General features: G+C 42.6%; 1 protein-coding gene across 1 annotated transcript in view; it reads right to left on the reverse strand.

Annotated features, from left to right (window-relative positions):
• The window catches only part of LOC129383363 (uncharacterized), a 222,443-nt gene that overhangs the window by 86,562 nt on the left and 121,669 nt on the right, over window positions 1–14,212 (reverse strand). The window contains exon 3 of the mRNA XM_072289262.1: window positions 5,188–5,358. Coding sequence (XP_072145363.1) covers window positions 5,188–5,358 — 171 coding nt within the window. The remainder of the gene's footprint in view (window positions 1–5,187; window positions 5,359–14,212) is intronic.

The following is a 14,212-nucleotide window of genomic DNA, read 5'->3' on the forward strand; positions in this document are numbered from 1 at the left end:
TAACGTCGCTTTTCTTCAGACCGTCACTACCATTTCGGACAACGCGTCCTGCCTTCCACTTGTGAACTTTGGACTTTGTACACAAGTACTCCCGCGCGGAATACCCCTGGCGCAAATAACGCCGACCAGAGACTACAACACTTCGGCTTTAACTTGTAACAGCTCCTCGTGTTCAACTCTTGCTTCGCCCCCTGTCCCTTGAGACTTGAATGTCCTAAAAAAAATGATTACTCCCGACCTTCCGCCCCAGCGTGCTAATGAACTACGCTGCCTCCTTGCCTCATATTGGGACATATTCGACCTTGGAGATCGCCCTCTAGGACAAACAACTGTCGTAAAACATCGAATAAACACCGGTGATGCGAGCCCGATCCATCGGCGACCCTACCGCGTCTCACCTACTGAGCGACAAATCATCCAACATGAAGTTGACCAGATGCTTTCTCGAGACATCATCGAACCGTGTGGCAGCCCACGGACATCCCCTGTTGTACTAGTTAAAAAGAAGGACAACAGTTGACGATTTTGCATGTATTATCGACACCTCAACAAGGTAACCAAGAGGGACGTCTATCCGCTACCACGCATTGACGATGCCCTGCATTGCCGGCATGGAGCAGAATATTTTTCGTCCATCGACCTTCGCTCCGGCTACTACCAAATTGCCGTCGACGACATGGACCGCGAAAAGACAGCATTTATTACTCCCGATGGCCTGTATCAGTTCAAAGTCATGCCTTTCGGTTTATGTAATGCCCCGGCCACATTTGCACGAATGTTGGACGCCCTCCTAATGGTTTCAAGTGGTCCATCTGCCTCTGTTACGTGGACGGCGTGATCGTTTTTTCTCCGACTTTTGCGACACACCTCGAACGCATATCGACGATCCTATCTGTTTTCCGTCAGGCGGGGCTAAAATTAATTTAGTCCAAGTGCCACTTCGGTCGTCGAGAAATCTCTGTGCTCGGGCATCTCGTCGATTCTTCTGGTGTACGCCCTGATCCCGATAAAATACGGGCAGTGAAAGACTTTCCCGTGCCAACATGTGCCAAGGATGTTCGCAGCTTCTTGGGCCTTTGCTCCTGCTTCCGTCGGTTTGTCCGAAATTTTGGAACGTTGCGCGCCCTCTCAATCAGCTCCTCCAGAAAGACGCCGCATTCATTTGGGGCCCTGAGCAAGCTGGTGCTTTCACCAAGCTGATTGGGCTGCTTACGTCCCCGCCCACTCTCGCTCAGTTTGATGCGTCAGCTCCAACAGAAGTCCGTACCGTTGCCAGTGGCCACGGTATTGGCGCTATCTTGGCACAGAAACAACAAGGGCGAGAACGTGTTATTGCCTACGCCAGCCGCCTTCTTTCCTCTGCTGAGCGCAATTATTCCATCACCGAACGCGAGTGTCTGGCTCTCGTTTGGGCAGTGGGTGAATTCCGCCCCTATTTGTACGGCCGCCAATTCACAGTCATCACTGATAACCACGTTCTGCGTTGGCTTTCGTCCCTCAAAGATCCTTCAGGGCGTCTTGGCTGCTGGGCTCGGTGCCTTCAAGAATACAACTATTCAGTTGTATCCAAGACCGGCCTGTTACATCAATATGCGGACTGCTTGTCGTGCCATCCTGTCGACCCTCCCGATGTTTCTGCGGCCGGCATAACCGTCACCGTTCTCTCTCTGGCTGCGTTTCGCAATATTGGAGCCGAACAACGGCGGGACGCCTCCGTACAAGACCTTATTCAACGGCTCACTTCTACGACGCCCGATCCTTCCCTTCGCATGTTTGAACTCCAAGATGGTATATTGTACCGCTCTAACATGCGCCCGGACGACCCTGCCCGACTCTTTGTTGTGCCTGAGCATCTGCGTCAGACTATTCTCGCCCAGCTTCATGATGTCCCGACTGCCGGTCACCTTGGCGTGTCGCGGACCTATGACCGCGTTCGTCGGCGTTTCTATTGGCCTGGTCTATACCATGACGTCTGCCGTTATGTCACTGCGTGTGACCTTTGTCAACGACCCAAAAAGCCGACCACACTCTCTGCTGGTCGCCTTCAGCCACTTGACGTACCATCAGAACCATTCTTACGTGTAGGTGTTGATCTTGTAGGCCCTTTTCCTACGTCTGATTCAGGAAACAAGTGGATTGCTGTAGCAACAGACTACGCCACCTGATATGCAATCACAGGGGCTCTTCCGACAAGCTGTGCAACCGATGTCGCCGACTTCCTCCTTGAGAACGTCACCCTTCACCACGGTGCCCCTCGACAGCTCCTTACCGACCACGGCCCCTACTTCCTTTCTAAAGTTGTCAACGACATTCTGCACTCGTGCGCGACTAAACACAAACTTGCTACTGCTTACCATTCACAAACGAACGGTCTAACCAAGCGCCTTAACCGCACCCTTACTGACATGATGTCCGCTGACCATCGCGACTGCGATGTTGCGCTGCCGTTCGTTACTATAATTCGTCTCGCCATGATACCACCGGCTTCTCTCCATTCTTCCTCTTGTTTGGCCGCGACCCTACGCTACCTTTCGACACCATTCTGCCTGCTAGCCTGGATTCCACGTCCGAGTACGCCCGTGAAGCCATGCTCAAAGCTCAAGAAGCGCGCCATATTGCCCGACGTCGACTTGTGGAGTCGCAGGACAATCAGGGGCGCTTATATGACGCCCGCCATCGTGACGTCCATTACACACCGGGCACCCTGGTTCTCCTTTGGTCGCCATCGCGACGCGTTGGCCTCTCGCAGAAGCTACTTTCACGTTACTCTGGCCCTTACCGTGTCTTGCGTAATGTAACTGACGTCACGTACGAAATCGCCCCTCTTGAGCCAACCGTGGCTCAGCATCGCTCCGACGTGGTCCATGTCGCACGTCTTAAGTTGTATCACTCGCCCGCCTCCTAACCAGCACCGAGCCGGTGCCTTCGCCGCCGGGGGTCATGCGACACGCTGACGAAGAAGATGTTGTCAGCTTAGTCGGAAGAAGACGACGCTCTGGACTTCGCGCGCTGTCTACCATCTTGTCAGCCGCTACTATGATTGTAAATATCCCGTAGATATACGTCTGACTGTTTTTAACCCCGTAACAATATTATTTCAGCAGTTCGTTAGAAATTACTCTAAAGTTATCGAATTACACAAGGTACCAAATTATTCTTATATACACCAAGCAACGGTTACGTCCATAGTAATGCCTTGGTCCAGCTATCTTGCACGTGTGAACGACAAGGAAATCTTGTCATGCCAATTTTTGTTAGTCCCAACCATGTGAAGGCAACAGTAATGAAGCCCACAAAAGAATAAGAAGAACTAGTTATGGTTTATGATTGAGATTTAGAAAATGATACGGTAAAGGGAAATGAAAGTGGGCAATAAAACTACATGGCACTCGTAGCAGTAGTGCGCACTCTCTCACATTGCATCGAAATAATCGCCACGTCAAACTAAGGAAGACAGAGCAAAGGGTTGTAAACTCTGCGCTTAAACAGTATTAAGTACGGAAGACAGTTCGGCTTGCGTGGTGCAGGCTGAAAGATATCAGCAGATGTCACGAGCTGACGCACGTTGTACATGTGGTTTACTGCGTCCCTCAAGCTATCAGTTCCAGTTTCCCAGCGAAGACGCAAAAAACTGGAGGACGCATAAGCTTCGTCTTTAGGAGTGGAACGCGATAGCATTCAAAGATCCATGACTGATGCGCACGCGTCCGGCCACTGTAACGTAAGTAACCGTATTGTTTAGCGGGAAGCACCGGCGGCAAATTCTATGCACGAAGGCGGGCTTTCTGCGGCGGAAGCGATCGCCATCGGGAGGTGTTGCAAGGAACCGGGCGTGCCGCTCCGTGGCTCCCAAGATATTCGAGCGCCGTCGCGCGCAATTGGCGGATGCCGTGGCCGGTCTATGCATGGCAAAAACACTGGAAAAGGGGTTTGTTTCAGTTTTCTCATAACAAATTCTGTTTTATCGTATATTCAGATAACAATCCGCCGGTATCATGTCAGTAGGTTGTGTGTTAGTCATACTTTACGATTTTGATATGTATTTTAGCTTGATAAATTAACTTAGTTCAGTAAATTCCTTGTGCCACATGGAGGCCCTGGGTATGTGTGGTTCGAAAATCTTCTGCCGACGCCGGATTTTATGCGACACGGGGCCCTTCCCGCTATCGCGTTTAAAGCATTTTTCTGCTAGAATAGCTAGTCGAACGACATCCCCTTGTTAGTAGCTACAAAATTTACATTGCCTCTAGCTGTGCTGCAGCGGTAAATAAATAGACTATTTATTCTATTACCCTAATTAGTCAAAAGAACTTAAACAAACCTGTTTCCCATGGCTTCCCGTTCCAGGTACACTGATTTTTGAAAATTCTAATTTTTGTCTTCAACGGAGTATTTAACAAAACATTTGGGCTGTCATTCGCAACACGCCCGCTTGTACAAACGAATTCCTGCGAACCAATTCCACTGCAGATTTATATATATATATATATATATATATATATATATATATATATATATATATATATATATATATATATATAAATATAATACCTCTATATCCCTGTCTCAATTCACGTACCCATAACCACGTAATAAACCGTATTTAGAACTTGCATGCATATCAGTTTGTTTAAATGCTGACTCTTAGTTGCATGTATAAGCATTCACAATGTAATCCGCTGATAAGTTCAGGTGATAACTGTGATACGCTCATATTCTGATGAATTTTGTGAAAAATGTTAGCGTTCTGCATACAGGAGTTCCCAGTTCGTCAGCGGAACATAAATGGCATGAATTAGAGGGCGATATTTCAGTATTTCTATTCTAAGAATCCTTTGTTTGCACTACGTGCGTATGCTACGTTATCGTACACATTCAAGCTACAAATATGCAAATATTGATAGCACACGAAAGTCTGCTACACAAGCCCGTGCTGCATCCAACTACTCGTGTCGTTTTCACGTTTAGGTTGCAGTCAAAAATTGATTGAATGTGAAGATACAAAAAACAGTTTCTTAGAAATCCTGATTACCATGGAATAAACATGCCGCATTTGCCTGATTTCACAATGCAGCGAGCTAAATTTCTGAAAATTTTAGTATTCCAAAAAACGAGGCAGGATTTGTGTATGCGAAATCAGGAAGAAAAAAGCGAAAAAAACAAAACATTTCTCCCACAGAAACGTACTGCATTCTGCTGGCTTCACACATTTGCCGTCTGCCCTTCGGGCCGTTTTCCGGACGCATGCGCATCTCAGGGTGAAGTAATTGCATTTCCACTCGCGGACTCCCGGGCATAATTCTTGGAACACGCGCCGCTTCCGTGGGCAGATGCTCAGTCGTTGGTTATTGTAACAACCTAAAGAAACAAAAGAAGTTACTGTTGATTTGCATAAAAATTCATTCCAAGCATCCTGCACTCTTTACTACTACTTTCTATAATATGATATATTGTGCTTGTAGAGGAGTGACCAGGCGCGGCGTTTTTACATTTGTTAAATATAACTGGTTAATTTGTTAGCAGTGATCATTCCTTGGATTGGGTTCAACATACGGGATATGTGAGGATAGACCAGATGTCTAGTATACATCCAGGCAAGCGTCATTTTACTTTTTTCCCGCTTCATGTTATTGAGCTTTTTTGTCAATAGACAAAAGTGTCGATACAGAATACTCAAGGGAAAGCTAAAACCCTATTTAGCCTGATTTAGCCTGCTAAAATGCTGATAAGCCTTTGAAATGTGTACGAAGCGGAAGCGAACAATTTCGAGAAACGGAAAACATCGCAATGCTATAGCAAAATATGGAGCCCTAACAGCAAACACAAGGACGAGAAATAAAGAACGCGTCAGAATTTTCGAACAAGGATGGAAAAAGTAAATTTAGAGGCAAATAAAGGAAGCTGAAAGAGAATTATCTCGAAGTTTTGTGTCAAAAACAGTAAAAGTTAGTCTTGTTACCTTGGTGTGGCGTTTTCGTTTTGCCTGCAGTGGTATAATCATGTCGATTTAATTTGTGCCAGGGCATTCAGAAAACTGCTTCATATGGAGGTAAGCCAGTTAAGCTGTTAAGAGGAGCTACGAAATAGTGCTAATTAAAGCCTCGATATCCTTAGTCTAACCTATTTGGGAGTATGCCTTAGTGGCCTGGCAGCCGAGTATTGCATATGCTAATACTAAGCTCGCAAAAGTGAAGCAAATAATGAGTTTTATATATCGTCCTAAAAACCGAGTTTTGTCGCTCTCGCTCTCTGAATGTGATCTATCGATATTCACGTGCCAATATAGGCGCACGCTTGAGAGCATTTCCACCCTTCACAAAAGTCTTAACTACAAGAATAAGGTTGATGCACCGATTCGGTTACACAATCCTTCAGTCAGAGCTACCCATCGCACTCACCCATTGCATGTATAAACATTTATGTGTTTTCTTAACTACTTGAAATTTTCTTCTTTTTTTTTCCCCCTTAGTTGAGCTTTGGAACTGCTTAGATGCTTATTTGGGGCTGTTGTCTGATGTGGAAGTTGTGTGCGAAGTTTCTCACCAAGTCAATTGTTAACTTCATTCCTGTGAATTGTCTACCATAGACGGTAGAATACATTATTCGCATTCTGTATTTACCGCATGCAATGTTAGCTTTGTTACACTTGTCAATATTCAAGCTCACTTTGTAATGAAGCAATCGCATTACACGCGTAAAGAAATGTCTGACAATGTTGAATATTATTACTTTGTTCTGTTTTCTATATTTTGTCCGCTCTTGCAGTTTGCCTGTTTCTGGAGATACCAGTAGGCGTAAATAAGTATTGAATGAATAAAAAGACACATATTCGTTGTATTTACGGCGGAAGAGAAGGTGCCTATCACATATCCTTAATTACGTGAGAAAGCAGAAATATATGAAACTTCTGTAGTTGTATTAAACTAAAGTTTTATGATCTAAGGAAAATTACAGTCTATAACACAAATACGTACAATTACAAAAAGTAAAGATAGAGAGCCCAATGTATCGATACAAGAAAGATGAAATCTACGGGAACTGATGTTATTTCGAACCAGGATATTCTTGAACACTTTCTGCGGTATTCATGAACGGGCTCCACGTAACCGGAATGTTTTCTACAATAGCATCTTCTTGTTCAGGGCACACTGTAAGCATGCCTTCTAAATGTACAGGTTCTGGATTTCCTAAAAGTTCATATAACATAAACTTTATTTTCGTTTGTATGCTTTCTAAAATTTTTAATTTAATAATCTAAATGGCTTTCATCAGAGAGCGTTTTTTCATCTAGTCACTGAATGATCAATCTTCTGAACACCTAGCATATCCTTCAATTATGTGAGGGTATTGGTTTGGCAAAGTAACGTGTATTTGATATGATATGGAATAGCACTGCGTATAGTAAAGGGTACTTTTAGCAAAAAGGCACCAGTTTCGTGCGTTTCTACAAGCACCACACCGCCCTGCTTAGATCTTATGTTCATTTTTCATTCAGAATTTATTTAAGACAACGAAAAGGTTGTCCAGGGTGACGTGGCAAAAGGCATACTTTGCCTGACGAGGCCACGCCACCCGGATGACAGGCGGCACCACAGGCTACAAAAATCAAGAAAGAGCATTACATAATAGAACACACATTCAATATTTTTTACACAATACATAAGACATCCTTACAAAACACAGGCTTTCGGCGGAAAAACAAACAGCATACTTCAAAACACAATTCGACCATAGCAGTATTTACAAAACACACTAGTGATAGGTATACGTTCAGTTTTCACCTTTAAGGTTCATTTATGAGCATTGCTTTAATTAACATTTTGTATTTACGTATAGAGGGAGTGTTGCGTACAGTATCCAGAATAATAGGGTATTGATTAATTAAGTCCGGAATTTGCCATCCTAACCTCTGAAAACCGTAATTAGTGCGTACACGAGGTGTTTCCATACATTGTTTCCTAAGTTCGTATGTGCTAAGTTTAGTGTGATAGGTGGTTTCGAAGGTTATTTTGTCTAGTTTGTACTGGCGTAATATTTCCAGACATAATTTGTATGTATGCAGTTTACTTATTTCTAGTATTCCATAAGACCTAAACAAGGGCCAGCAGCTGCGCAATAACTGTATTTTCCCAATAGCTCGTAACGCCCGCTTTTGAATTGCAAAGAGAGAATCTCGATTTGTTTTTGTCGTCGTTAACCATACAAGGGAACAGTAGCTTAAACGGGAATGTATTAATGAATAGTATATTTGCCGTTTTATGGACGCCGGGAGATATCTCAATTTGTTTAAAATGCCAACCGCCCGACAAAGATCACTTCGAAGCTGATCAACATGCGAATTCCATGAGAGAGTTTCTGAGAGAACACCTAGAAAACGAATTTGCGAGCACTGTTTCAGCTGAGTGTTTTGAAAGTTTAAGTTTAGGTTGTCAGGAGCTTTTACACCTTTTGCTCTGAAGAGAATGTATTTGGTCTTACTAGTATTTAATTGCATCTTGTTTAGTTTTAACCATGTACTCAAGCCAGTCAACCAATAGTTAGCCTTTCTTTCGAGCGCATAGGGGTCAATACCTGAGAAAAAGACATTAGTGTCATCAGCGTACAACACTAGGTTTTCGCTGCCTGGTATATTCACAATATCATTCAGGTATAAAATAAAGAGTACAGGTCCGAGAATAGATCCCTGAGGCACACCATATTTTATTGTTTTTACGTGTGAGGCTGCAGCATTTATGACAGTAAACTGCTCTCTTGACGTTAAATAGCTCTCAATTAAGGTCAACGACACGCCACGGAATCCGTAAAGTGGAAGCTTTCTTATTAGAACATCGTGCTGTACACAGTCGAATGCCTTTCTGAAGTCGAGGAAAATTCCCAGGGTGTGTGCCTTTTCTTCAATGTTGTTTAGAATTTTTTCCTTTATCCCAAGGAGTGCGGTTTCGGCTGATCTATCTTTCCTAAAGCCAAATTGTTCATCGGCTATAATATTTTGCGCGGTGAGAAAACGGACGAATCTTTTGTTTATAACCTGTTCGGCTACCTTTGCAAATACTGGTAGTACTGATATAGGCCTATAATTTGTTAGTTCGTTCGCTGGGCCACCCTTGTGCACAACAGTCACTTTGGCCAGTTTCATTTTCTGCGGAAAAACTCCTGTAGATAAAATAATGTTGCAAATGTGAGAGAGCGGACAACTGATTATTTCACCTACAGCCTTTAGAGGTTTCGGTTTAATTTCATCTGCTCCTGGAGCACAGCCATTTTTTAGTGTCAGAATAATATCTAGCACTTCACGTTCGTCAGTGGGTGCTAAAAACAATGTGTTTGCGGCGTTTGATGCAATGAACTGCTCGCACGGTGAATCAACTGAATTCCCATCGCATGATCCGACTGCAATGAAATGGTCATTAAATAAATTTGCGACTTCGTTGTCAGTCATAGCATCGTTTTGATACGGAACCTTTTTGTGCTGGAAATTTTTCGAGAGTACCTCCCTCACGGTTTGCCACATTAGCCGTGAGTTACCCGTAATGTCTGCAAACTTTGTTATGTAGTATTCAAATCTTGATTTTCTAATATCTGCATTTAATTTGTTTCGAACTTTTTTAAACAGTGTAAAGTCATTTTCATGCTTGGTATTCAGGAATTTTTCAAACAGCCTGTTTTTTTGTTTGATTCTCATATGCAGTTCATGAGTGATCCAAGGCTTCCTTATCTTTTTTCGTTTTACCCATAGCTCGAGGGGAAAACACTTCTCGTATGCAGCCATAAAGCAGGAAAGAAAAGCCTCGTACGCTTTATTTGCATCTGTTTCCATTAAAATGGAGTCCCACCTTTGATTTGAGAGAAGATATTTGAATTTACTGATATTTTTTCCAGAGTAATGGCGGATAAAAACTGGTTGCTTATTTGAATTAGGCCTTTTGTGAGGTAAAATGCAGTAGATTGGCAAATGGTCACTTAAATCTCACTTCAATACACCCGATTTGACAACGTCAGGCGGAAACCTCCGTGAAGTTGTGAACCTGCGCTTTGCAAGCTATGTTGCTTTGTATATATAAGTTCGGAAATTTCAGGCGGCCTGGAAGAGTACCGTTAAGGTAATATGTATTGGATTTCTCAATGGTATTAAAATTATACATGTCGTTCTGTTGCATGCTCAGCTGCAGTTTATCTATATTTAACCAAGCCGGCAGTTATCTTAAGAGGGGATGGTACCCAAAACACCGTTTCTCAAAAGTATGACCAATAATAGTTCATCGTATGGAGAACATGTCCACCAAGTGGCGCGGTTGTAGTTGCAACACAAGCGATTAAAAAAAATCGCGCCTCTAATGCATACCCGCTCGCGAAAGTGGGCGTGGCTCCTAAAAAGATTGTTTACGTTGAAATTTTCACTATAAATAAAGTAACGAAACAACGAAGAAAGGTCAAGGTGAGTGCCAGAAAAGCTTTCCGAAAGAAATCGGATGCAAATGCTGCTGCACACAACGCCGTAAATGCCTACTAAGATGGTCAAAAGGTTAAAACTTCAAACAAGATTTCTGAAAACGTTTTCCGACTTCCATAGGAAAGATTTGCTCTGCAATAAATAAACGCTTTTCCTTTGAAATCTTAATGCATAATTGCTCCGTGGTGATTGCCCAGACTGACCTAAAAACGTAATTTTTCAGTGACAACTTTTTGTAATCACCACTTTCGAGATCGAAAAACCGCCTATTTAGAATGTGAAATCTAAAAAAACGTGCTTCAGGAATGCAATTATAAAATTTATTGCTTTTAGTTCAGTAAAAACCGTGTGTTGTAGTGAAGACGTGATAGCACTTTGGTCGTTCTAGACGGAATCGTTATTTTTTATGTGTTCGTTTAATGAACGAAAACATTTTTTCAGTTAGATTTTTATAAATGACATACTACACAACATTTTGTCGAATTTTCATATGGAAGAAGCAGAAACACATTTATGTAGCTGTGCAGATTGTTAATTGCTTGTCGCAAGTGGAACTTGATATATTCGCCAATAGCGTTAAAGTTGTCTACCCGGGTACCATCTCCCTTATATGGCTTAAATTATTGCTTTTAGCGAAGTGTTGCTCCAAAGAAAAAATAAATATTTCTGTATACATCACTGACTTCGGTGATTGTGGAATCGTAATAAAGTCATTTATAGCAAGTAGAAACAGCAGTGGACGCAGGGTAGACTCATCTGGAACTTCCTGTTTCGCTTCTATATTTCGGGGATTCTTCACGATTTGCAGAAGCATACTCATATTTGTTGTATATTGCCCTTTCTAATCACATTAGGAGAATGCCACGTACAGTGTGTGTTTTATATGCATCAGCACTATAGTGGGATTACGAAAATGAAACGACTTTCTCAGATTGACAAATAAATGAATTGTGTACTGGCTGTACTGAATGCTAGCCATAATAATCTGTCTTAGGTTGAGGTAAACTAGCTTTATCAATCTGCTGTTCTCAAAACATTGCTGCATGTCATGTAATATTTCTCGTTGCTAAGAAATTTCACAAATATATTTTAATGCTACGTCACATAACCTAGATTCGATCGACAATCGCCCGATAATTAGCTGAATGTCCATCATCTCCGTCCTTATTAATCGAGCATACATTTACAATTTTCAATCAATCTCTAAATGTACCTGTTGCGAACGCTTTCTTGATTCTCTGATAAAATTGGAGATATAGCGTCTAAAACAAAATCTAGTAACATTACCTTTGTTTTCTCATCAGAAGCGGAAGCTAGATTATTATTTTCAGTCTCATCATTATTTCTTTAGCCTCGTTAGCAGCATCAGTGCTCAGTGCCTTGGAGTTTTCAACATTATACATGCCTAGAAAAGTAGCCGCTCTACATCATTAATATAATTGTAAGTACTTCTTTGGGTGAATTAATTAAGTAATCAAGTTTCAGCGACGCCATAAGAATCACCAGTAGAAAGTATGTTCAAATTATATGTTTCAGCAGACTTTTACATGTCAGATGTTTTAATTCGTTCCCAACTTTTGGGAGCCAAGAATAATTTTAGCGAATAATTGTCCATATTATTTAATTTCCGCTATCCTTCTTTAAATGTCATGCCTGATTTGCAATTGTTTTCAATCTCGTAAATATACTCGCATCGCGAGTTTTGACGAATGAGCAGAACATAGTACTAGTTTTCTGTAATCTTCTTCAATGGCGTTTTCTTGATCCAATACCTCCGTTTTTTGCTTCTTTCTCGCCACATAAGCCTCATTGGAAAAGCCTCGTCAAAGCACTCCATAAGCTTGTTGAAGAACGCATCAGAGGCATTACTCGGGTCATCGGTATTGCTTGTGCATCTCCCTTCGTGGAGGATGCAAGTGAATAGGGCATTTCCAATAATTTTTAGTTAATCGTACGAGTCGCTATATAAAATTTAGGTTTACCATTCTTGTGATTAAAAGGGTCACAACAGAACTAAGGAAGGGGGTCGCCTATGTCGACAGCAAGCTGACCAGCCGTGCTAAGTGGGGAGAAAGGAAGGGGTACAGTCGTAACACAGATGTCAATTAGTGCTTCATTATCTCATGTTAGGTTGACTCCGTAGTCACACCTACGCATGCAAAGGAACTTACGTATTCGGTAATATTTTTGAAAGTGATTTTTCGCACGGCATGTTTCTGTTGAGGCTTTCCATGATCGAGAATGAAAGAGCTGTGATGCTGTAGTAACCAGGAGTCTTCGTCAAATTAAAAAGCCACTCTGCTTCCGGTAGGTAGGCTGAGGAGAGCTAGAACGATTATTGTTGACATAGGCATCGCAAAGCCTTCAACCTTTTTGTCTGTAATTGAGCGATTACCAATTACTTCTTCACGCGTTGGCTTTTTAACATAAATCGCGATGCCATCAGCTCTTTTATCTGCCGTACAAGAGTAGTGCATGAGTGGTTTTCAAAGTAAGGCGAATTTTCATCCGGGAAGCAAGACGTCTCTGTAAATAGCACTACGTCAAAGCTCACGCAGATTGACCCGAACAAGTGAAGTAGTTCATCGTGCTTAGTTTACATAATGCGCGTGTTTACATGAAATACCTAAAGCTCCTCGCAGAATTCTCGAAACGGGGCTTCCGAAAAGACTGTAGGTCATCGTAAATGTGCAATGCAGCAAAACAATCTTTGGCTGAAGCACTCAACAACAGATAGGGCAACGGCACAGTTATTCAGTTTGTCTGGTCATCTTCTCTGGATCATGGACGCTTACAATGCACAAGGCTGGAGAGGCTTCATCCCTCCTAGCAAATATTTTTCCCCCAATGTGGACTTGACGTGAGTCCTCTCTCCTTTTAAATTGTCATGCTACAAAACTGCTTGCTCTGACAAGTTACCGTAGTTGCTGCAAAATGGACCAAAATGAAAATTGGTCAAGCCCTATACATTAAAAGCGTCGAGAAATAAAAAAAAATATGATTGGATGATAGGTCGACCTATATCTTTCTATAGAAAGATTCAAAACAACATACATTTATTTGCTGTACGCTCGGCTACTAAATTTCGCCTAATCCATGCCACAAAGTGCATCCTCGTCGGAGCTACGACAAGAGCCCTCTCTCCGTATGCATCGCAGACGTGCTCGGCACCCGAACTGGCTTTACGATGGACGAGACGGAGAAACTTCGTGAGCTCGGTACTTTTGCTAGCTTCTTGATGCAATATAGGTCGACATGAAACAATTTACAAATAGAGGATGTTATAGAGATCGGCCGGAGGTGTGCCGTTTCACTAGGATACTTTCCACGCTTTGCAAAGAACACTGTAAAGACCTTCTTCAGCAACGGTGGTGCACCCCCAGACTATTTTAATGGACTTTGTAGTGTTTAAATGCTCCTTTTTGAGGGATTTTTCACGATTATCTAGAATGTACTAGGGGATGCCGTCTTTCCAAGGCGTAGTGGCGGCTCAGATTTGTTACCATACGGCTGTCATCTTACCATAGTAAAGAGTGAACAGATACATAAGGTAGCGCCAGTAGGCTACCATTATAGATGCCTGCAGAAGGTTCTTGTAGTGGCTGGGGGAAGAAGACTCGAGTCTTAATGCCTCATAAGCTATTCGTCGTTTCAGGAAAATAATTAACACGGTGTCCTGGACCTTGTGGTGCCCGTTTACGATCCGGAAGTTTCTTAAACGAGCGTATCTGCATGCGGCTCCTGCTTAGAGGAAGACACAAA

The sequence above is a fragment of the Dermacentor andersoni genome, chromosome 7, assembly GCF_023375885.2.
Source record: "Dermacentor andersoni chromosome 7, qqDerAnde1_hic_scaffold, whole genome shotgun sequence".
NCBI lineage: Eukaryota > Metazoa > Arthropoda > Arachnida > Ixodida > Ixodidae > Dermacentor > Dermacentor andersoni.